Here is a 22,117-nt window from a genome sequence, read left to right as displayed (position 1 = left end):
TCTTTCTGCCCTCATGACGAGTAAAGTTGTAAGAGCAGGAAAGGGAAGCTGGCACTGCTTACGTTCTCCCTGGGAATTGCCAAGACCAAAGGAAGAGCAATGGCTTTGTAAAGCCTTGTCTCATGATGTACCATGAGGAAAAAAAAAACCACCAACAAAGCCAAGCTCTTGCAAAGCTTTCTACATGGATGGGAAGATGTGACTGTGGCTTGGCTGAAGACAGACTGCAGACTGCCTTGAAAAGGCAGTCCTGTGAAAAGATTATTTAATACAGCACACATGGTTTTAACCAATAGGATTTTATTCTGTCGGTATCTCAACAAAAAAAAAATCCAAACAACTGAGGTACAGTACAGAAGTGTGACTAAAAAAAATACATCTTCAAACCATGGTTTGATTTATTGATGTTGGTTAAATAACCCAGTTTGAGATTATTATAAAGCAGAAAACATATGCATTCCACTACTCCTTTTCATCTTCAAGAAAGCAGAGATTTTCACCAAGCACGTTATTTTCAGAAAGACACAAGTACAACATCACTGTTACCAGCAGGGCTAGCTAGCACACTACCAGCTAACCCGAGAACTCCACCAGCCCATTCCCTCACTTGAAACAAAGTTCTGGTCTTTGAGGGCACAGAGTATTTGTCCCCTGCATAAAGGAGTATCACACCTCATTGTTTTGACAGCTTCCCCCTGTTCTGTTGAAGTGCGTGAACTCTGACCACAGCACAGCCACTCAAATTTGACCCCTAAACCAGAAAAGCAGGGAATAATTCCTACAGTATCAAGGAGTAGCATCAGGCACAGGACTTGGCTGTACTGTTTACCTTAAATTTAAGGGAATGTCAATTAAGGCTGATTATCAACATATTGTAGCCTCCCGGTAATAGAGTGCTCATAAAATTGGATAATTGTTTCCCATGTTCACGTCCAGTTTAGATAAAATCAGTTCTCATCCAGCCAAAGACACATTGCAAATCAGGGACAGAGATCAGCTGGAGCATTCCATTCCAGCTGGAGTTGCAGCTGGAGTATTCCATTGTGCATCACTGCTCATTCTGCTGCCCTTCTGTCACAGCAGACACCCCTCCTTGGCCCTTGTTCACGTCGCTGATACACGCCCACAGTCCGTCCACCGACTCCTTCCACAGCGTCACCTCAAAAACAGAGCAGGGACAGCTTTCAGCTCTAAACATATCCTGTTTCCCCTTTTCTTGTAGCTACCACAGCATGGGTTTGGTGATAGCCTGCAGTCATATGAGAAGAGTATGCGAATTGTCAGTACCCCACAAAATCAAGTTCAGCCTGCATTTCTACCCTCAGTAAGGACTCAGAATGCAGTGCAAGTGGTTTTCCAAAGGTTTTGGTCTTCCTGCCCTCCTGATTAATCAGAAGAAAAAATGTCCCCATTGCAGCAAAGGAGACTCTACGACAGCCTTGTGTTAAACACCTGACAACAGTCTCATCTCAGCTCCTCTGGAAACAGGGTGCACAGGGGTAAAGGCCAAGGTAGCAGTACTCACTTTGTTGTCTCCTCCAGACACTGCAAGGATGTTGGCAGTGATGGACCAGCTCACGTGCCAGACAACATCATTGAACTTGTGCAGCAGCTTTGGTGACCAGGAGTTTCCAGAGGCATCATCACACGTCCAGATAAACACTCGGCCATCCTGCAGAAACAAAGAGACCAAGAAACATAACCCTGAATTGCCCGTGGAGCTACACTTCCAAATCACAGCTCGCACGCCACCCTTGATGTGTCTGCATGGATTTGTGCTCAGCACAGCCAGGGGCCGTCTCCTTGCTATGGAGACAAGGCAGGAGTACAGCTCTGATGAGAAAAACTACTAACAAACAAATATCAGAGAAGGGCCCCCAAAATACGTATGTATCAGCTGAAATACTTCCCCAGAATGAGATTTTGTTTTCCACTCACATGGCAGGAGCTCACTAAGTAGTCTTGATGTTAAAAAAAAAAGCATTTACAGATTAGCAACAAGAACACAACAGTCAATATAAAGGTTGATGACATCAGAGCTGGTTAAGAATGCCAGTTATTAGGAAACAGTATTTTTAGAAGGAAGTTCAGTAAATTTGATCCCAAAACACTAAGTCTGACATTAGCTGGAAGGTCTTCCTCCTCATGTGACCACCCTGCTCATGATTTTCAAACCAGAAGCCAGTCTTTGGTACGGAAGCACACACACATAAACCTTTGTCCAGGAATGCTTCTATTGGGCTTCTGAGATTGGGAAGGACAGGAGTCAAAGGCTGTTAGAGAGACCCAAATATAGCTAAAGATTGCCAAGAGGACCTGTTACAGCAGCTCTATCCCTACAATTCCTTTACTAGAGAAATGGAGAAGGAAGCACATGGAAGTGAGCACACCTAGTGCCTGCCTCCAAAGAAACCTCACCTGTGAGCAGCTAGCAATGGTGCTGGTTGGCAAACCTATGGATGGAGCCCAGGCCACGTCTCGTACCCAGTCACTGTGAGCCTCCAGCTTCTGCTCTTCTTTCCACTGACCCTCTTCTTCCCTGAAAACACAACTATATCGTCAGAAGGGTAGCAGCAGCATCCTTTATCATCTCATGCCCTGCTCGGGAAGGCTTTGGATTGTAGCATTCAAACTCCTTGTTCATCAATACAATACAAAGCACAAGTGTTCCCTACTTCTCCAAAAATCTTTATGGCTTGAACTGACAAAATCCCTTCCAGGGGACAGAAAGCAACACAGGCAAAGAGGTTCTGACCTCCAGTTACTGTCAGAAATCTGCTATTACCAAAGTGGTAAACAAAGACATTACAAAGCCACCCTTGGACACAAGATCACACAGGGCTGGCACAAAGTGCAAGAACCATGGGAGATATTGTGCATCACTAAGTTTCCATTTTTAAAACACTTCTCTAAAACAGTAATTCGATGATACAATAGGGATGCCGAAAATATTACTTGAGATACTAACAGGGACACTCAAAGCCTAAAGTGTCAGGTTTTATCTGGCAACAGGGCACTTACTTCCAGATCTTGACCAGGTTGTCACAGCCACCAGATGCAAATCTTTTGATGTAGTTCGGCTTTTGACCAGAGGGCTGTTCTATAAGGCTTCCTGGTACAACAGCAGGAGCCCAGCTAACTGCATTACATCCAATCTAGTTAATGAAAAACATCACTGTTAAAAGTTGCCTACTTTCATTAACTAAATAAATAGATAAAGGCTGCTGAGGGCGTGAAGAACATGTAGCATACTCTCTAATGACAGTGGGGAATTAGCCCATCTCAGAAAAACTGAAGTCTTGCACAGTGATGGATGAATAAGAAATCCAGATGCAGAGTAGCTTCACTAAGGCACTTACTCAGAAAGCCTGAGGTAGCTAAGGGTATTTGCACACAAATAGTTCATCTTGGATGTGTAAATAGGGGAGATAGAGATGGAAACTGCAAAGATAAAAGGCACATGCAGTTGCTAAGATTTAGGAATACTGGAGTAGAAGGAACCTTTGGTCCTAAGCTGAATTTCCTTCTACTGGGGGCCACTGCCATTAGTTTATCACTTAAACAAAAATCTCCACAATTTTGGGAAAAACTGGAGTCCCACAGTTTTTTCCAGCTGATGCATGTATTCTTAGAACAAGGCCATTTCTTACCAGGTAACTTTCAGCACTGTGTTTAACAATAATGCCCAATAAACGGGCATTGCCAGTGCTGTTTAGTGAACTTCATCGTATTTCCACTTAATTTTAGTGACTAAAAGGTATACCTGACTACTCTGGATGAACTGAAACTATTCTTGGTTCTGGAAGTTTCACATAATTTCACGCATTTCAGTATTTATCTACTCAAGTCTCTGAGGCACCAGCTCGGTGTTATCTGTTGCTCTGGGAACTCTGGGCTGCTCCAAAGGACCAGACTCACCGTGTGTGCATTGCTGATCTTTTTGACTTCCCACTGCCCATCACCCGTGTAGCTCAACAAGGAAATGGCCCCGTCAGAGCTCCCACAGGCCAGGATCAGTCCATAGTCGTGTGGTGCCCAGCAGACAGAATTCACTGGGAAGGGCGAGACAGACCAGATTACAGCACAGGGACTACCTAAAACTGACTAATTCACTGACCAGTATCAGTGGCACAGTCACCAAAAGCAAGTGGCTTTGAAAGCTGAGAATGAGTCAAATTTCAGCAAAAGCCAGCCAATTAGCATTGTTTACTGAGTAACAGATCTGCATTGGGAGGGTAAATCATTGAACACAACAGTTTCAATTTTAAAACAAAATACAGCATGATTAAATGCAGTTTTTCTAACTCAAAACAGTATTTTCCTCAAGAATTCAGTTCCCTGCCATCTTTATTTGAAAGCTGACTTATTTGTGTTATAACACCTATGGACACATGGTATGAATCAGCAGTGGGTTATCCAGCAATACAACCTTAGGGAAACATCCTGTTAGTGCTGAACAGAGTTACTCTCTCTTCAGTTTTTATCCTTTTCTTTTTGACAGAAGCTTTCTTCCTTAACACTAACAGATTAATTTCAGTCTTACCCAAAACCCCTCATCTCCTCATTCTCCCTTCCCAGCTCCACACTCCAACCCTCCATACCTGAAGAATCATGTCCCGTGTACTCGTAGGTCTTTTCCCAAGTGCCATTTTCTTCCTTCCAGATAATAACCTTCCTGTCATAGGAACAGGAAGCCAGGATATTCCCATACATAGGATGAGCCCAGGCAACCTGCCACACGGGACCCTCGTGCCTGCAAGAAACAACATCTTTAGGAAAAGCTGAGAGAAAGCCCTTCCAGCTGCAGCTGCCTCACAGATCACCGTTGTGAACCGCTGTGCTGTGACATGAGCAATGAGTAATGCTAAGATGGCAATGTTAGTGCCCTGACACAGGGCTCTCACTGTCACAGAAAACAATTCCAGCTTGTATCAGTACATTACTTCTTGAAAATCACAGGTGCAAAGTACTAAATGAACGACCAAGCCCCACTGTGCTTCCCACTGGGGCTCTGTCCCCACCCCAGCTCTGAGAAGTCCCTCAGCACAGTCTTGGAGGAGTTCACCCTGCAATTCAACCCGCACTCTGTGCTGCCCGAGGGCAAAAGGACAAAGCACCAAGATTTTGCCCTGATGAACCTCTCCTGTTGTGACACCTCACCCCCTCAGGTCTGCAATGAGGATCTGCCCCCCGTTGCGGACGTCGAAGATCTTCACGGATCGGTCTGAGGAGCAGGTCGCCAGGCGCGTGCCGTAGTAATCCATCTGTGCATCGTGCTGCAAGGAGAGCAGGGAGAGCTGTGCTCGGCACGGCGCGCGCGGCACGGCGCACACAGCCACCCCAGCCCCGCGCGCCGCACCAAAGCAACGGCTTTAAACAATCCACGCAGGCCACACACGCCATTTGTTTCCCCAAGTGCTTCTTCAAACACTATACTAATGTTACACAGAAGGAATCTAGGGAATTCTGAGCAACAGCCACAGCATTTTCATGGCAGGGAATTCAGGCTGCTGACTACAAAGCAGTGACCAGTTATGTATTTCTGTTTCTTAAAATGTGAAGCGGGTGTATGAATACGGCTCTCAATTATACTTGAAACTTCACCATCACTCATCCACAGAATCTTTAAGGCTGGAAAAGACGTCCAAGGTCACTGACTACAACCTTTGACCGACAATTGTCACTTGTCACTAGACCAGAACACTGCATACCACATCCAGTCATTTCCTGAACACCTTCAGGGACGGTGACTACATCACCTCCCTGGGCAGCCCTTTCCAATGCTTGATAGCCTTTTCAGTGAAGAAATTCTTCCTGAAGAACTAGGCTCACCTAACTGGGCTGCTTCCTTCAACAAATTACTTTGAAACCTTTCTTCCTACCCACATTAATACATCTACTCCCAGACACATCCACTTAAAGTTCTTATCGGCCAAAGGTCTGTACCAGCAAATATACACATATCTCTATTATTTCACAGAAACGAGCAGGAACAAGCCCTCACATGGAAATTAATATTTTAAATCATTTCCCCTTTCCTCCCAGCCAAGTTTTCCTCTCCACGCAGTATAAAACGGCAAGATCAGGATTTCAGACAGCATTCTGCATCCAGCACCCCACAAGGGTGCTCTTCCACGAGCACATACATGCGGCCCTGAGCGCTCCCAGAGAGCCCCAGAGCAGCTGTGGCACCGCAGCTCCCCGCCACACTTACGATCATGTCCTCGTGGGACGTGTCCACGGTGTTAATGACCGACACCTGCGGGGAGAAGGAACAGAACGAGCTCAGCGGACCGACGCGCGGCCGCGGCCCCTGGAGCCCCGGTCCATCCCCGGCCGCAGCCGGGGCCGGTGTACCCTGTGCCGTGCCCCGGGCTGCCCGGGCCGCCACGGGAGGCCGCGCCCGGCTGCGCTCGGGCCCCGCACCGGCACGCCGCCGGCTCCCCGCTCCCTCCCGGCCGTCCCCCGACGCCCCCGTGCCCGCGGGCCCGTGCCCGCTCGCCCGGCTCACCATGGCGGCGGCGGCCCCGCGGCGCTCCCGGCCCGGCCTCTGCCCGCGCGCTCAGACGTGGCACGCCGGTCCGCGCACAACCGGCCCCGCCGCGCCCCGCCCGCCTGCGACGGCGTTCCGCTGGTGCCGGGTTCCGGGGGCGGCCGCTGCCTTCGCTGGGCAGGCGGAGGGCGAGGGGCGGGAGCGGAGACTGCCCCGTCCTGCCCCGTCCTGCCCCGGGCGCCGCGAGCCGAGCCCGCCGACAGAACCCTTTATCGGCCCCCAAAGCCGTCCGGCCCGGCTCCTCCCGCCGCCTTGGGGCCGCCCGGCACGGAACGCGGCGGGCGGCGAGCCCGGGCCCCGCAGAGCCCTCCGCCATGGCCAGCGTCTCCTACCACATCTCCAGCCTGCTGGAGAAGATGACCTCCACCGACAAGGACTTCAGGTGCGGCACCAGGGGACAGGCAGCCGCCTGCGAACGGCGCCTCGGGGCCCTGGGAGGAGGGGGCTGCCCAGAGAGGGGTCCTGCCGCGCCGGGAGCGCCTGTGCGGGAGACTCGCACCAGTTTTGTTGACGGGGTGTCAAGCCGACTGTGTCCTAGCTGAGGGGCATGGGAGAGAAGCCAACGGTGCTCCCCTCCCTTGCCTGGATTGGTGCTTGATTAAAGTGGAAGGGGGAATAAGCCCGGGCAGCTGGACTCCAAATTGTTATTTGTTTTGTGAATAAAGAACATAAAGCAGAAATGCTTCTAGTTTCTTTTGATAATTTGTGAGATAGTCAGTGCATTAAAAGGGGCGAGTAGACCCCCATGGCCCTGGGTGACAGATGCTGCACGTACTGTCTCTGCTCAGGCTGCTTGGAGAACTTTTTCTGTGTGATGGTAAAATGTGCCTTCCTAACAGAACTGAGATGCTTTTATTTCTTTGCTTATGCCAGCAGAAAAGTTGACATCTTTTTAGGGTTAGGCAGATGGCTCGATATGTAAGGCACTCTATCAAAAAGTAATTAAAACTGACACGTATGAAAGATTTCATTCCTTAGCATATTGTTCTCGCAGTATCAAACTGGAAGGTAATGTTTGGGCCAGACTTGGTATTTTGAGGTCTAAGAGAGGGGTTAGTAATAGCCTAAAAGTAGGTTGATTTTTGTAGAAGCTGCTGATGTTCTCAGATGTTAAATAGGTACTTTATAGAGAAGTCGGTGATGGAGCAGTTGTACAGAGAGTTTTGTTCCAAGAAAGTTAACGCTCCAAAGGAGATGTGCCCGACAGCAGGCGCCTCACGTCACAGAGGTGCTGCAGGGCCGCTTCCTCCCAGCACACGGCCAAACCTGAGCTGCTAGAGGACCAAGCTCCTCTTGTTCCCGCCTCACGGCTGGATCTGCTGGGGACATCCCAAGCTCCCGGGGCAGGATGGCAGCAGGCAGCCGGCCCAAAGCGGGATGTGTTGCCGCGGAAGGCTCTGTTCAGCCTGTGGCCATAATTGGTCATGCTGGTTCGACGCACGCTGAACTGTGCAGTGCAGTGAAGAGCCCTCGCAGAATCAGAAATAGATTGCACGTTAATATCTCGGGGCGCGTTACTGCGGTTTTCTCAGGCTGGATTTCAGGCTGGCTGGGGAACAGCCCAGCAGTCCCTCGTTCCAGGTGTACCTCACTGCTGCTCAGGAATGGGCTTGCAGGTTAAAGCCTCAAATGATGACCTGTACACGAGAGCTCTTATGTGCGGAATGAGTGACATCAGAGCCTATTTTAAAAGGAGCTGTCATTTTGTAACAAGAGAGAAGGACTTCCTGGTTCCTGTCAGACGTCCATTCTGTGCAGGGCTCACATTGGAAAGCAGCTAACACACAATAGCCACACTGAGATTTCTTAGAACCTCAGACTCCTATACCAGCACCTTCTGCACTTCCTGCTCCTGGGAAAATAGACACTTTCCAGAGTTTCTCAATATCCATTCTGTTCCTGTTAGAAAACTGACTGTCAGTTGGGTCTTTGTTTTTCTTTCTAATCTGGAGTGATAGATACTCAATTGGTTTTACTCACAGCAATCTAAATATAGCCTAGTGCACTTCTGAGGTGTAGTTTGCATGGAGTCATGACTTTCTTTTTTCATTTTTGAAAGTGATAGGGCTTGTCTGTGTCTGGGGTCATACTATCAGTGCTAAGTTAGCCAGAAAGAACAGAGCTGGGTGAATTCTTAGACCCCAGACTGCTTTTCCTAGGCCAGGTGAAAAACTGATTAAAAAACCTATAATGATTTTTTTTTTTCTGGCATAGTTAACCATCTTCATTTAGTCACTGAGAAAAAATACACATGCTATATGCCACTTTCAGAGTTTTTGTTTACCTGAACCCTGTTAGGTACTTATCTACTTGTAAGATAGTAGTAATTTTCCTTTTGCTTAGGACAGCATTGTAAGTTACTCCTTGGTGTGTTTCCATACAAGCGCTAGTTGCCAAATTCTGCCCAGGTGATGCAAAGGTGATGCATTTGTGTCTGCACATCAGCCAATCCACCTTCTCCCTGTGTCCTTTCAGGTTTATGGCCACCAATGACCTGATGATGGAACTGCAGAAAGACTCAATAAAACTGGATGAAGACAGTGAGAAAAAAGTTGTGAAAATGCTTTTGAAATTGCTGGAGGACAAAAATGGGGAAGTACAGAACCTTGCTGTCAAATGGTAAGAGCCTAGACAGTAATAGTCATGTTCCCTGGCACTAATGAAGCATTCACAGACTGCAGAGGGTGTGAGAGCGGAGCCTGGCCCTTGACACCTCCCTCAAACCTCCTTGGCAAGGCACTTTGCTTCTCTGTTGCAGGCACTGCTCTTTCACCCCGTGTAGACACTCACAAGGGGTGAGCACACAGGTACCTTAGTAGCAGCAAGAGATGATTTTGGAAGTACTTCAGTGTTCCTGTTATAAACCTTACCACCTGGAAGGTGGAGCCCTAGGATTTTATTTCTTCAGGGAGAAGCACACTTCAAAATTTTGCTCATCAACCTCTTGTCCTCTCTCAGGCTTTGAAATCCAGTGCTGAATTTCTCCATGGATCTGTCTTTGATAGCAATGGTACTAAACATGTATAGCCCTTAAAGGCTTTAATTTCAGGTCCAAATCCTCTTCAAGGGAGTTTTCACTGAACTTTATAGTGCACTTGAATTTTTCCCTGCCTTGACTCTTGAGTGCAGCCGGTGCTGTTGCTTTGCCTGTGACCATTCCCATATTTTTTAATCCAAGTGAACAAAAGTAGCAGGTTCCTCTATTAGTGAATCCTCTGATGAAGGGATCCTGCTGCTGACATGTTCTTTCCCATCTCTTTCCCCAGCATGGCTAAGTGGGCGTGTTCAGTCTAGAAATGCCATTGAATGGCTCAGTTCACCCCAGGGCTCCAAAAAGGTGGGCCATTTAAAAACAACTTTGGGTTCCTCTGTTTTTGCTTGCTGTGGATCCTATTCATATTCCCTTCTTTTCAACCACATGCTGCTTCTATCCCTGTTCTTTCCCTGTTATCTTTGGCCTTTTCTTTTTGATTCCCACCTGTCCTGACTTCTTTTGGCCCTGCTCCTGTATCTGCCTGCTTTGGGTTGGTTTATTCTGGGTTTTAAAGCAAAACATTGGGCACTGAGCAGAGGACCAACTTCTCAACTTCTTTTCCTGGTTATCTCTGGTTGTATTTGCAGTAAGTCCATACCCATTGCAATTTCTCATCCATCCAGAGTGTGATAATGAGGAGGCCTCAAAATGGAACCAGGAATATTTCCTTTCCGTGCCTAGGGAGGCGCTTAGCGCGGAATGTCAGTCATTCCCAGATAGGTGGCCAGGATCTTTAAGAAGGAGCAGTGTGACGGTTCGAAGGACGAGGACAGTTGGATTAGGCCCTTCATCCTGACTGGCTTCTCCTCCCGCAGCCTGGGCCCGCTGGTTGGCAAGGTGAAGGAGTACCAGGTGGAGACCATCGTGGACACGCTCTGCACCAACATGCTGTCGGACAAGGAGCAGCTGCGAGATATCTCCAGCATCGGCCTCAAAACAGTTATTTCTGAGCTGCCACCAGCTGCCACAGGTACACTGTCTGTCCCCGTTTGTCACTGAGGGATGGGCAGTCCCAGCCTTTGGCAAACGGGGGAAAATGTAGAGTCCAGAGCCTAAAAGTTACCGATTCTTTACTACCTGCCAGAGGACAATCTGTGAGATCAGGGGAGGGACAGTAGAGCTGAGGTACCAATGGGATGAAAGACAGAATTAAATGAAAACTTGAGCTGTATTTGGAACTATGTATCCCAAAAATGCATCAGCTTTTCAGGAGATACCTGAGGCTCCCAGCAACAGGATTTTCCTCTGCAGCCATCTCATGAATCTGTCCTGATTAGATCTCGCAGTGATGATTTCTTTTTTCAGTGTACAAGGGATTGAATGGTTCCTAGCAGCAAAAAGACTCCGTGGTAACTGACAGCAGGGAAAAATATCTCTCTTGCAGGTTCCACCATGACAGCAAATGTGTGCAAAAAGATCACAGCCCAGCTGACGGGAGCCATTGGCAAGCAGGAGGATGTGTCCGTGCAGTTGGAAGCTCTTGACATCCTGTCAGATATGCTGAGCAGGTACCAGAGGATTTCCTTCTGGCAGCTGTGCATAGAAGGGGGCTGCAGGGATGTGTCTGCTTTTGATTTCTTTATTTCCCTAATCCTATTAGTGGGACTTAAAAACACAGGATTTGGTTGGCTGCTCCTAGGGAATATCTGAGTAGAACAGGTCCCCAGCAGGGACGAGAAGTAACATGCCAAGCCTTTCTGTGCTTGGGAATGGCAGTGCCTCTGGTGATGGATCCCACAGAAGCTTAGCTCACATGAACGTGGAAGGGTGAGGGCAAAGCAGGGAGGTTTATTTTAGCCCTATGAGCCCATCACACATGCTTTTTTTTTTTTTTTTTTTTTTTTTCCTGGCTGCCTCTTTCTCTTGTTGCATAAGTCAGAGTGACAGTGTCGTATGTCATCTGCATGCAAGAAGTTATTAGCACACCCTTGGGTCATCCAGAAGGACACAGTCAAAAACTCTTCCACGATGGAGACAAATAACCTCTCCCTGTGTTTTACAGACCAAGTCAGTGTTCAGACCAAAATGACAAACCCACCCTTCTCCTCCCCCTTTTTTCTTCTGAGGCTTTGGCTTTCACCTTGTGCCTCGTTCTGTTCATTGCAGGTTGGGAGGAACACTCTACTCGTTCCACTCCTCTATCCTGACCTGCCTGCTGCCCCAGCTGACGAGCCCCAGGCTGGCAGTACGGAAACGGGCCATCATTGCCTTGGGGCACCTGGTCTTGACCTGCAGCAGCAACATCTTCTCAGAGCTTACAGAGCATCTGCTGGCAGAGCTGAAGAGGAACGAGTCCACATCTACCACCAGGACATACATTCAGTGTGTGGCTGGCATCAGCAGGCAGGCTGGGCACCGCATAGGTAGGATGAGCAGCTTGAAATGATGCTGAGAAATGTACATGCATTTTAGAGCAGCTCCTCTTAGTGGTAAAAGAAGAGTGCTTATTGTTCTTAATGTATTAGAGGTTTGTGCTTGTGATCCCCTCTGTGGCTCTGCTCTGGTTCTCTGATCTCCACTTGGAAAGGAGACACCAGAGTGTCTCTCTGGCTGCCCTTCGCTAGTGACTAAGGTCTTCCCCTCAAGAGCTCGCAGTTCTTGCCTGGTTTGAATTAACACCTCTGTGAACCAGGTCAGTGGATTCACCGCCTTTTAAATGACAGAGGGGATGGCAACATATTGTATTACTTGTCTAAAAGACCTGCCAGAGTTGAGATTAAGTTCTAAGAGATCTCTAATCACAGCTCTTCCTGTGACTGAAATGCCAACAAGACAGGGAGCGGGGATTGGCTGCTGAAAACCAGCACAGCTGGTTTTGGTGGGCTGCTGGCTCCTTGCCCGTGACCTCTGGGGCAGGAATGCTCTATCAGGCACAGGAAGGAAGTGGCAGCTGGCTGAGTTCTCAGCTGCCCAGGTGAGTGAAGGCTGGAATGGATTTTCACTGCTGTTTGCTTTGTCTTTCCCAGGAGAACACCTGGAGAAGATAATTCCTCTGATTGTTCAGTACTGTAACGTGGATGACGACGAGCTGCGAGAGTACTGTTTCCAGGCCTTTGAGTCCTTTGTGAGAAGGTGTGTGCCCTTGGGGAATGCCTCTGCACCATCCAGTGCATCTGTGTCCTCCTGGTGTAAATATCCATATGTTCAGTATCCTCGGAGGAGGGCCTTAGTGCAAGTATTCCTGTTGGGAAGACAGTTCATGTAGGAAATCTCTTCTGCACATGCAGATTTGGACTGGAATCATGAGCTGCTTTACCTCAGCATGTGAGGCTGTCCTTCTGTACTGGTTTTGCAGGAGTGGGAGTTTTCCTTGTTCTTTAAGGCAATTGATTTATTTATTTGTCCTTATAAAAATTATTGCATTCTCCCCATAGGGGAATGTGGCCTTGCTTCATGCACGGCAGGAAGGAACATCTTTGGTTTAATTCTTATGATCAACATGGTCTGTGAAGCACTTTGTGATCCTTTTGAGATTAATAATATTATTTGGATATTTAAAACATCTTAGTCTCCTATTAACTCTTAAAATTTTCATTTGTGATAGGTGCCCAAAGGAAATGGACCCTCACATCTCAAGTGTGATGGGACTGTGTTTGAAGTACATTACCTTTGACCCAAACTACAACTATGATAATGAGGAGGAAGAGGAAGAGATGATGGAAACTGAAAATGGGGAGGATGAAGAGCAAGGTGCCTGCTTGTGAGGATGGCTGTGCTCAGCAGAACACGGGGTTAACATTTCTCGCCTTCCTGCTTTCTCCTCTTGGAGAGGGCAGCTCTGAGGATCAAGTGGTCCTTTAGCTCCAGTTTTCTCATAATGCTGCACCTTGTTTCCCCTTGTGTTGTTTCTAGAAAGCGACGACGAGTACAGTGACGATGACGACATCAGCTGGAAGGTCCGCAGGGCTGCGGCCAAGTGCCTGGAGGCCATTGTCAGCAGCAGGCACGACCTCCTGCAGGACTTCTACAGAACTCTCTCCCCAGCCTTGATAAGCAGGTTCAAAGAGAGGGAGGAGAATGTCAAAGCTGACATCTTCAATGCTTACATCTCCTTGCTGAAGCAAACACTGCCTACCCAGAGCTGGCTGCACTCTTCGGATACCTCTGGCAAGGATGATGTTCCCCTGACGATGCTTCAGAACCAGGTGTGTGAGCAGGTGGTGGCTGGGTTAAATCACAAAGCAATGAGAAGTAGGTACCTCGGGAGTGTGGCTAGCTGAAGGAGCCCTGGGGCAGGCGTGCAGAAGGCCCCAGATCCAGAGAGGGCTGGCTGTTTACAGTCTCCTGCCATTCCCCGGGGAGGAGTGCTGGCACAGCACAGGAGCGTGGGAGTAGAGCCAGCACTGCTCCTCCACCAGCCCTGACAGGTGTGCAGGCTGAGGCAGGGTGGCTTCTGGGTGAAGCGTCTGGCTGGTGCCTTACTACAGCTGTTGCTCAGGAAACTCATTGAATAAACTGTGGTAGAAATGTACCAGAGTGAGCCTCTGAGAGCAGCTGGGATGACTGAGATGTCCCATTTTCATTTGCTTCTCCAAACTGCAGGTTCCCAACATCATCAAGGCCTTGCACAAGCAACTCAAAGAAAAGAGCATCAAATCAAGACAGGGTTGTTTCAGCCTTCTGACAGAATTGGCCAGTGTCCTTCCTGGCTGCCTGGCAGATCATATACCTGCACTTATCCCTGGTAAGCTTGTCTGTGGTCTAGGGTGAAGAAGCAGGGCTGGCAAAATCCATTCTGAACACATGTGCTTCTTGCCTGTGTGTTCCAGTTTTATTCCTGTGAGTTATTCTGCTCAGAATTGGAACAAACACATGAAGTTCTGCTCTGTGCTGATGTGCTGAACAGCTCCCATATTAATTCTGGCCTCTGCACTGAAAGCCAGGATAAAAATGTCAAGTTCATTTCCACAGTCCCGTGACAAGATGCTTTTGGGAGGGCCTATTCCAGCCTCCTCTGAAAGCAGCTGGAATTGTGCTGTTACCACACTGAGATCAGAAATACAAATGCCACTTCCTTTTGCAAAATGCAGTGGCATTTAAAAAAAATCTTCATATTGACTGATTCTTTAATTTGCACCACCGCATTTTTCTCTGAGCTCTTTGGCCGGTGGGCTTATGAAGCATCCCACTGCTGGAAGGCTCAGGTCCCACCTTTGCTTTTGGTGTGATTGTACAGTGAATATGAGAAAAGTCTCCTGTGATTGTCCCTGGCGGATCCATGAACCTCCTTCTTTGGGAAAAATATGACATCGTATTTTCTTCTGCACAGGTATTGTTTTCTCCTTGGCGGATAAATCCAGCTCCTCCAACATGCGGATCGACACACTGTCCTTCCTCCACGTCCTTCTCTGCAACCACCAGCCAGAGGTATTTCACCCTCATGTCAAAGCCCTGCTGCCTTCTGTTGTGACCTGTATTGGAGACCCCTTTTATAAGATCACGTCAGAAGCTCTGCTGGTAACTCAGCAGCTTGTGAAAGTTATCAGGCCTTTGGACAAACCTTACACCTTTGATGCCAAGCCCTATGTGAAGGACCTTCTCCCTGGTACTCTGAAGCGGCTGAAGGCAGCTGACATCGACCAGGAGGTGAAGGAACGTGCCATCTCATGCATGGGACAAATCATTTACAACTTGGGAGACCATTTAAGCACTGACCTCCAGCCAACCTTGAAGATATTTCTGGAGAGGCTCAAAAATGAAATCACCAGACTGACAACAGTCAAAGCATTAACCTTAATTGCTAGTTCTCCGCTTAAAATAGATTTGAGACCCATCCTAGGGGAAGGTCTCCCCATTCTAGCTTCCTTCTTGAGAAAGAATCAACGTGCCTTGAAACTGAGTACTCTGAATGCTCTGGACATCCTGGTGAAGAACTACAGTGAGAGCCTCAAGCCTGCCATGATTGAGGCTGTCCTAACAGAGCTCCCCGTCTTAATTACCGAGAATGACATGCACGTGTCCCAGGTCACCATCATGTTCCTCACGACTTTGGCCAAGGTTTATCCGTCCTGTATTTCCAAGATCAGTGGCTCTGTGCTTGCTGAAATCTTTCAGCTTGTCCACTCACCTTTGCTTCAAGGAGGGGCCCTGAATGCCATTATCGACTTCTTCCAGGCACTGGTCCTGACAAAGACAGCTGCCATGGGTTACCCGGAGCTGATGAAGCAGCTGACAGCGCCCGTTTACTCCTCGGGCTCGGCCGGGGCCTCGCTGACCCTGCACAAACAGGCATATCACTCCATTGCAAAGTGTATGGCAGCCCTGTCCTCAGCCTGCCCAAAGGAAGCCCCTGCGACAGTGAACCAGTTTGTCCAGGATGTGAAAAGTCCCAAGTCCAGCCCTGCTGTTCAAGTGCTGGCTTTCCTCTTCCTGGCAGAGGTGGGCCGCACCACGAACCTCAGTGCTCAGAGGGAGCTCAGAACCGTCATCCTGGAAGCGTTCTCTTCCCCCAGCGAAGAGGTGAAATCCGCCGCCTCCTACGCGCTGGGGAACGTCAGCGCTGGGAACCTGAAGGAGTATCTGCCCTTCATGCTGAAGGAGATCGGAAGCCAGCCCAAGCGACAGTACCTGCTGCTGCACTCCCTGAAGGAAGTCATCAGCTGCTCCCCAGCTGACAGCCTCACGCCTTACGTGGAGGATATCTGGGCTCTGCTCTTCAAGCACTGTGAGTGCACAGAGGAAGGGACACGCAACGTGGTGGCGGAGTGCCTGGGCAAGCTGACTTTGGTGAACCCTGCTGAGCTGCTGCCCCGGCTGAGGAAACAGCTGTCAGCAGGTAATGGGCAGGGCAATGACCAGAGCGGGGAAATGCTGCCTTCTGATGGAAGTTCGTTTTGTAAACTGCTTGTGGGTACAACAGGGAGCAAAGCCAATTGAGACGAGAGCAGGTAATAAGGTGGATCTCTCTGCAAGGGGGATCAGAGGAGCACTGGTCCACACAAGAGCAGGAAGGTGCAGGGAACAGGGACTACACAAGGAGATTGTGCAGGAGCAGATTCAAACACAGAGTAGATAAGAAGAATCCTCTACTTCCTTATCTCTATAACACACGTGTAACAGGACCAAGGGCAGGATATGTACTAGAGTTACAGCAGTGCTTTTCTCTCGATTTTTCACTGTTTTCTTCACCTCTTCATTGCAGGCTCCCCACATGCCCGGAGCACTGTGGTTACTGCCATCAAGTTCACAATTACAGACCAGCCTCAGCCCATCGATGCTCTCCTGAAAGGCTGCATAGGTAGGCTGGTTTGGACAGGGGTGTGAGCTGGGGCCATGAGAGGTTGGGTGTTGTTAGCAGCTCAGGGATTTCCCATTCCTGTGTGAACCTCATCTAGTCCAGTTAGTTTTTATCAGTATTTCTCAGCTTTTGGGATTAAACAGCAACCATTTACTGTCAGTCCTTGCTAAGTGCACTGATGCGTTGCTCTTGGGCATGTTCCATTGTTTTTTTATAGTGCTTAAGTTCTTTCTGCATGTAAACTCAGAATTCCAGCACCCCACAAAAAGGATCTTCAGAAGTATATCCTACATGAGGATTGTTTGATGTCCAGGGAGCCCACACATGGATCTGCTGTCTAAAACTGGCCCTTCTGTTTCAGAGAAGTTTGATCAGATGGGATCTAAGCAAGAAAAATCCCCCACAACTTCCTTGAATAACAAAGCTGCTGATTTGTCTTTAGGGTGAGATAGCTAGAGTCACATCATTTGTTTTTGTGCCCAAATGCAGGGTAGTCATGTTTCTTTACTGTATCTCAAATGGAGGGAGAGAAAGCATCTCAAATGGCTCTGACAGACTGTGCCACTAGTTATTTTACCATAAATGCTCTCATAACCAGCCTCCTTGAAATACATCCCAATGTACTTTAAAATACTGCAAAAACGCTGCAGCCTGTTGGCTGCAGGACTGATTGATGTGTTCTTATCCCACAGGTGACTTCTTACGAACTCTGCAAGATCCAGACCTGAACGTTCGCCGTGTGGCTTTAGCCCTATTTAATTCTGCTGCTCACAACAAGCCTTCTTTGATCCGGGACTTACTGAGCACAGTCCTCCCCAGCCTGTACAATGAAACCAAAGTGCGAAGGGAGCTCATCCGGGAGGTAACTGGGCTCGGCTGGGTGCCACACGGTGACTCACGTGGCCTGCGAAGCCCCGAAGGAGCTGCTGTTCTGTCTGCTCCTTGGTGACAGCTGTCCTGTTTGTCTTGGTTCAGGTAGAGATGGGGCCGTTCAAGCACACAGTGGACGATGGCCTTGATGTGAGGAAAGCTGCTTTCGAGTGCATGTACACCCTGCTGGAAAGCTGCCTGAACCAGCTGGACATCTATGACTACCTGAACCACCTGGAGGATGGGCTGAAAGATCACTATGACATTCGGGTAGGTGCTGTGCCCTGACTGATGTCATTTTCTGCGAGGGGCCTGGGCTGCAGTCGGGCTCTGTATCCCCAGAGCCCTGTGGTGCAGTGTCCCCAGGGCTGTCAGCCCTTTGCAGACACCTGCAGCACTGCACACACCTGGGCCAGCTGCAGCTCCAGCCCCCTGGCTGCCAGGGTTGCACTTCCAGCTCAGCAGAGCCCCTCACACCAGTGCAGAGGAACTCGGCTAGGTGTGCACTTCCCTGGCTGCCAGGGGTGCACTTCCAGCTCAGCAGAGCTCCTCACACCAGTGCAGAGGAACTCGGCCAGGTGTGCACTTCCCTGGCTGCCAGGGGTGCACTTCCAGCTCAGCAGAGCCCCTCACACCAGTGCAGAACTCAGCAGGGTGCGGGCGCAGCCCTGGCTGCGAGCAGAGCTGGGTGCCCCAGAGCACCACCACGTTTCCCTCCCCTCCTGCCCAGATGCTGACGTTCATCATGCTGGCGCGGCTCTCGGTGCTCTGCCCCAACGCTGTGCTGCAGCGGCTCGAGCGGCTGATCGAGCCCCTCCGGGCAACCTGCTCCACAAAGGTAAGGCAGGATCGTGCAAGGGCCCGGGGTGGGTCCTGCCTGAAGCTGCCTCTGCTTCTGGCCTTCTCCCTCAGTGCTGCTGAGCCACCCACTTCCCTCACTTCCCCAGCTGGAAAGTTCTGTGCTGGCCTTTGCTGCTGTGCTGGTTCTGTGGCTGTATGGGTGTTTCTAAATGCCAGCTGAAAATGAGGCTTTGGATTTGCAGGTGAAAGCCGGTTCGGTGAAGCAGGAGTTTGAGAAGCAGGATGAGCTGAAGCGCTCGGCCATGCGGGCAGTGGCTGCTCTCCTGACCATCCCTGAGGTGGAGAAAAGCCCAGCAATGGCCGAGTTTTCATCCCAGATCAGATCCAGTCCTGAAATGGCATCACTTTTTGAGAGCATTCAGAAAGATTCTGCTTCCCTCCCCACCTCGGAGTCAATGGACATGAGCTAAGATGTTTTTCCCCACCACCCTCCTGCCCTTGGGATGCTGGGTGGGGAAGAACAAATGCCATTGAGCCGCTCTCCTGCCACAGCCAAGTCCAAGTCCCTGGGCAGCCACAGGAGAAACTGGGGATGGTGTGTTAAATGTGACAGCTGGACATGACTGGCTTGATCCAGCTGCATTCCTATCAGACACTTCAGAGATTTGGAACGAGACCTGAGATCAGGGAATACAGCCTCATGTAGGGGAGGGGCTGGAAGGCAAATATTCCCATTTTTTAGGAAGTTTTAAGGGGTGCACAAAGCAATTGCTGTTGTGGTTCCACGAACAATGGAAATTACTTCCTCAAATACTCCTTACTGCAGTACAAATGTTTTTTAATCACTGCACATGCACTTTCTACCTTAAATTGCCCAAGAATGTATTTATAGTGTTTAACTAAAAAACATGGCTAAAAAATGGAAGCCATGTCTTTATTAATGAGTTCATCCCACAGGCCTTTTGGGAAGGGAGACTTGCACCTGCCAAGCTGCTGAGGCTGCCCAGGGCAGGGGGGTTACCTGACACCCCCACCCTCCTCCCGGGGCTTCAGTCTGGCATTTGGGCAATACGAAGCTTTGTTGCTTAGCTTTCATATTTATGGTTTTGACTGCAAAATACCTCAACCGTCTTCCCTGAGGGATGATTAGTGACTGTTTCAGTGACAAGTCCTGCTTAAAGCTTTGCTTTGCACTAACACTGGCTTCTCTCTCCCCTCGGAGCACCTTGGTGTTGGTGTCACCAGCCACAAGGGTCTGCTGGTCCTGGCCACACACGAGCAGCAGGCATCTGCAGGAGTGCCAGTGGTCAGTGTCACAGTCACGGGGCTCAGAGGTGGCAGGCAGGAGCCAGGGGTGCAAGCACACAGCCCAGAGCGGGTGCTGTGCTCAAATCCTGCTTTGTGCGAGAGAAAATGCCTTAAGGGACAAAGGTTCCAACAGCCAACTAGGAGATGAGGCCATCACGACACATTGCTCTAGCCATGAACTGCTCTGTGCTTCCTTTTCTCTTCTGACAGAGTGGTTGATGTGAATAGTATTTATAGTGCTGTGTGAAAGGACATCTGTTGTCTGGGTGGTATAGAAAATAAAATAACACTTGTGAAGCTGCGTACCCCGAGTTCACTGACCATCACTACGACACTGCTCCTTGACAGCCCCTGACAGCAGAGCCCTGGAGGCTGCTGCCCCTCCTCTGCCCATGCAAAACAGCACCCGGGTTGGACTGAGGCTTTATTAAATACACCTGTGCTGCAGAGGCTGCTACTCGTTCTCCTCGCTCCGCAGTCTGGCGTTGGGGTTGGTGATCTTGATGGCGAGCTGTGCAGCTCTCTCCACAATCACCTTCCTGTTCTTCGAGGACACGTTGTGGGCAATCTCTGCACAGTACGACCTGGTGGGAGACGAGACAGCGCTGGGCTTGGCTCCAGCAGCACCCAGAGCTGAGGCAAAGCCCTCCGGAGCCACGCCACCGTGGGAGCACGCTGGAGCTGCCCTGCCAGCCGTACTCGGACACAGCCGAGCTCAGGGGCACCACTGCATGGGCACTGAAGCGTGACTCCCACCCCTCACCGCCTGGCCCGAGGCAGGAGCTCCCCTCCAGAGGAGCTCAGCTTCTCCTGTGCATGACTCAGTCAAAGGTACTTGTTAATTATTGTTCTTACTACTTTGCAGTGAGAATGAGCACTGGAGCAGAGTTGTGCCCAGGTCTGACCCAGAGCCCCAGCTCTGACTGTGGTTCCCCGTGATGTGGCACAGCCTGGCTCGCCACCATTGTGTATTTTTGCCAAGGGGATGAGATTGCCAGCCCCAAGGCCTCTCTGTGCCCCCACCCCCCAGCGGCACTGAGGGCACTGTGGTGGCAGCCGTGCTCTCAAAGGCAATGATTTTCCTCGTTTCACCCCGACCATGCCACCTCTCCCAGGGGGAGTACAGGCCCCACACACTCACTTGTTGCTCATCATCAGCACTTCCAGCTCTTTCACATTGTGGACCAGGAACTTTCTGAAGCCCGTGGGCAGCATGTGTTTTGTCTTCTTATTGCTGCCATAGCCGATGTTGGGCATCAGGATCTGTCCCTTGAAGCGCCGGCGCACTCTGTTGTCGATGCCTCTGGGTTTGCGCCAGTTGCGCTGCACAAATGCAGGGAACAGTTACCAAACGCGACCGCCTGAACGCAGCTGGCCTGAGGGCTGCCTCCACCAGCCTCCACGCTCCCTGCCCAGCTGCTGCAGCTTGGCGCCGTCCTGCTGGGCTTTCCTTCACCACCTACACCAAAGGCACCCCAAAAGTTCCTGTCATCAGGAAGCTGCAGCACCGCCTCACCTTGATCTTGACATAGCGGTCAGACTGGTGCCGGATGAACTTCTTGGTTCTCTTCTTGACGATCTTGGGCTTCACGAGAGGCCTGAGGGCAGGCATGGTGGCTGCGGGACAGAGCGGGGTGAGCGAGGGGCGCGCCCGAGGCGCGGTGCAGCTCCCCGGGCCACGCGTGTCGCAGACTGCCTTCCCCCAAGGGCCACGGCGGGCCGGTGAGGGAATGGGTCTTCATCTGCTGGGGCTCTTCCTCCCGCCTCCGAAGCTGGCAGAGCACTGCGAGCTCTCCAGATGCGATCCTGGGAGGTTCGCGGTGCCATCCCCGCGATGCTCCCGCCCGGAGCCCGGCGCCGCACGCCGCGGAGACCAACAGCGACCGAGACCCCCGGCTCCGCCCGCCCGCGCTCCAGAGGCCCCGGCCCGGCTCTGACCGAGCGCGGCCGCGGCGCCCCCGCCGCCCGGGAAGGGGCACGGGTGAGGCCCCAGCGCCGCCCGCCGCGGTCGCCCCGGCAGGCAGAGGAGCGGCCCGCGGGGGCCGCTTTCCGCGCCCCGGCGAAAAGATGCGGCGGAGGAGAAGGGAAAGGGAGGAAACCGGTCCGTGCCAGAAGCGCCGGGGCCCCGATGGCCCCGGATGGCGCGGCCGGGACTCACCGGTGCCGATGGCGCGTCCACCGCGGGCCGGGCGAGAGAGGGCGGGGCCCTGCGCGCAGGCGCTTATGGGACACGGGGCGGTCCTGGCAGGGCCGCGCGGCGCTGCGGCCGCGCACACGGGGCTCCGGGCACCGGCGGGGCGGCGCGGAGGCCGGG

At 50.7% G+C, this 22,117-nt stretch overlaps 3 protein-coding genes across 6 annotated transcripts; 1 reads left to right on the top strand and 2 right to left on the bottom strand.

Moving 5' to 3' along the window:
• Positions 1 to 280: 280 nt before the first annotated feature.
• SEC13 (SEC13 homolog, nuclear pore and COPII coat complex component) lies at positions 281 to 6,596 on the bottom strand. 2 transcript variants are annotated; one of them, XM_053989001.1, is made up of 9 exons: positions 6,512 to 6,596; positions 6,215 to 6,259; positions 5,161 to 5,276; positions 4,602 to 4,753; positions 3,919 to 4,052; positions 3,022 to 3,155; positions 2,419 to 2,539; positions 1,526 to 1,672; positions 281 to 1,159 (listed from the first exon to the last, which is right to left on the bottom strand). In XM_053989001.1, the coding sequence occupies exons 1-9, from the start codon at positions 6,512 to 6,514 to the stop codon at positions 1,049 to 1,051; spliced, it is 963 nt and encodes a 320-aa protein (XP_053844976.1). In that variant the 5' UTR covers positions 6,515 to 6,596; the 3' UTR covers positions 281 to 1,048. The 2 variants fall into 2 exon arrangements, with proteins under 2 accessions (XP_053844976.1, XP_053844977.1); XM_053989002.1 differs by lacking the exon at positions 6,512 to 6,596 and adding an exon at positions 6,427 to 6,452.
• Positions 6,597 to 6,735: 139 nt separating this feature from the next.
• Positions 6,736 to 20,108, top strand: LOC128813687 (cullin-associated NEDD8-dissociated protein 1-like). 3 transcript variants are annotated; one of them, XM_053988998.1, is made up of 15 exons: positions 6,736 to 6,935; positions 9,029 to 9,172; positions 10,403 to 10,557; positions 10,972 to 11,095; positions 11,694 to 11,950; positions 12,554 to 12,659; positions 13,132 to 13,277; positions 13,440 to 13,732; positions 14,130 to 14,271; positions 14,857 to 16,362; positions 16,729 to 16,824; positions 17,517 to 17,686; positions 17,800 to 17,964; positions 18,425 to 18,532; positions 18,738 to 20,108. In XM_053988998.1, the coding sequence occupies exons 1-15, from the start codon at positions 6,868 to 6,870 to the stop codon at positions 18,963 to 18,965; spliced, it is 3,708 nt and encodes a 1,235-aa protein (XP_053844973.1). In that variant the 5' UTR covers positions 6,736 to 6,867; the 3' UTR covers positions 18,966 to 20,108. The 3 variants fall into 3 exon arrangements, with proteins under 3 accessions (XP_053844973.1, XP_053844974.1, XP_053844975.1); XM_053989000.1 differs by lacking the exon at positions 6,736 to 6,935 and adding an exon at positions 9,820 to 9,890 and having other exon boundaries at positions 9,109 to 9,172; XM_053988999.1 differs by lacking the exon at positions 18,425 to 18,532.
• A 106-nt stretch (positions 20,109 to 20,214) lies between these two features.
• On the bottom strand, positions 20,215 to 22,069 carry RPL32 (ribosomal protein L32). The gene is made up of 4 exons (XM_053989003.1): positions 21,962 to 22,069; positions 21,320 to 21,420; positions 20,945 to 21,126; positions 20,215 to 20,387 (listed from the first exon to the last, which is right to left on the bottom strand). Exons 2-4 carry the CDS (start codon positions 21,413 to 21,415, stop codon positions 20,258 to 20,260), a joined length of 408 nt encoding a protein of 135 aa, XP_053844978.1. The 5' UTR covers positions 21,416 to 21,420; positions 21,962 to 22,069; the 3' UTR covers positions 20,215 to 20,257.
• Positions 22,070 to 22,117: the final 48 nt, after the last annotated feature.

This window comes from Vidua macroura, chromosome 13 (genome assembly GCF_024509145.1).
Source record: "Vidua macroura isolate BioBank_ID:100142 chromosome 13, ASM2450914v1, whole genome shotgun sequence".
In the NCBI taxonomy this organism is placed as follows: Eukaryota; Metazoa; Chordata; class Aves; order Passeriformes; family Viduidae; genus Vidua; species Vidua macroura.
This window is presented reverse-complemented; position numbering and strand designations above follow the sequence as displayed.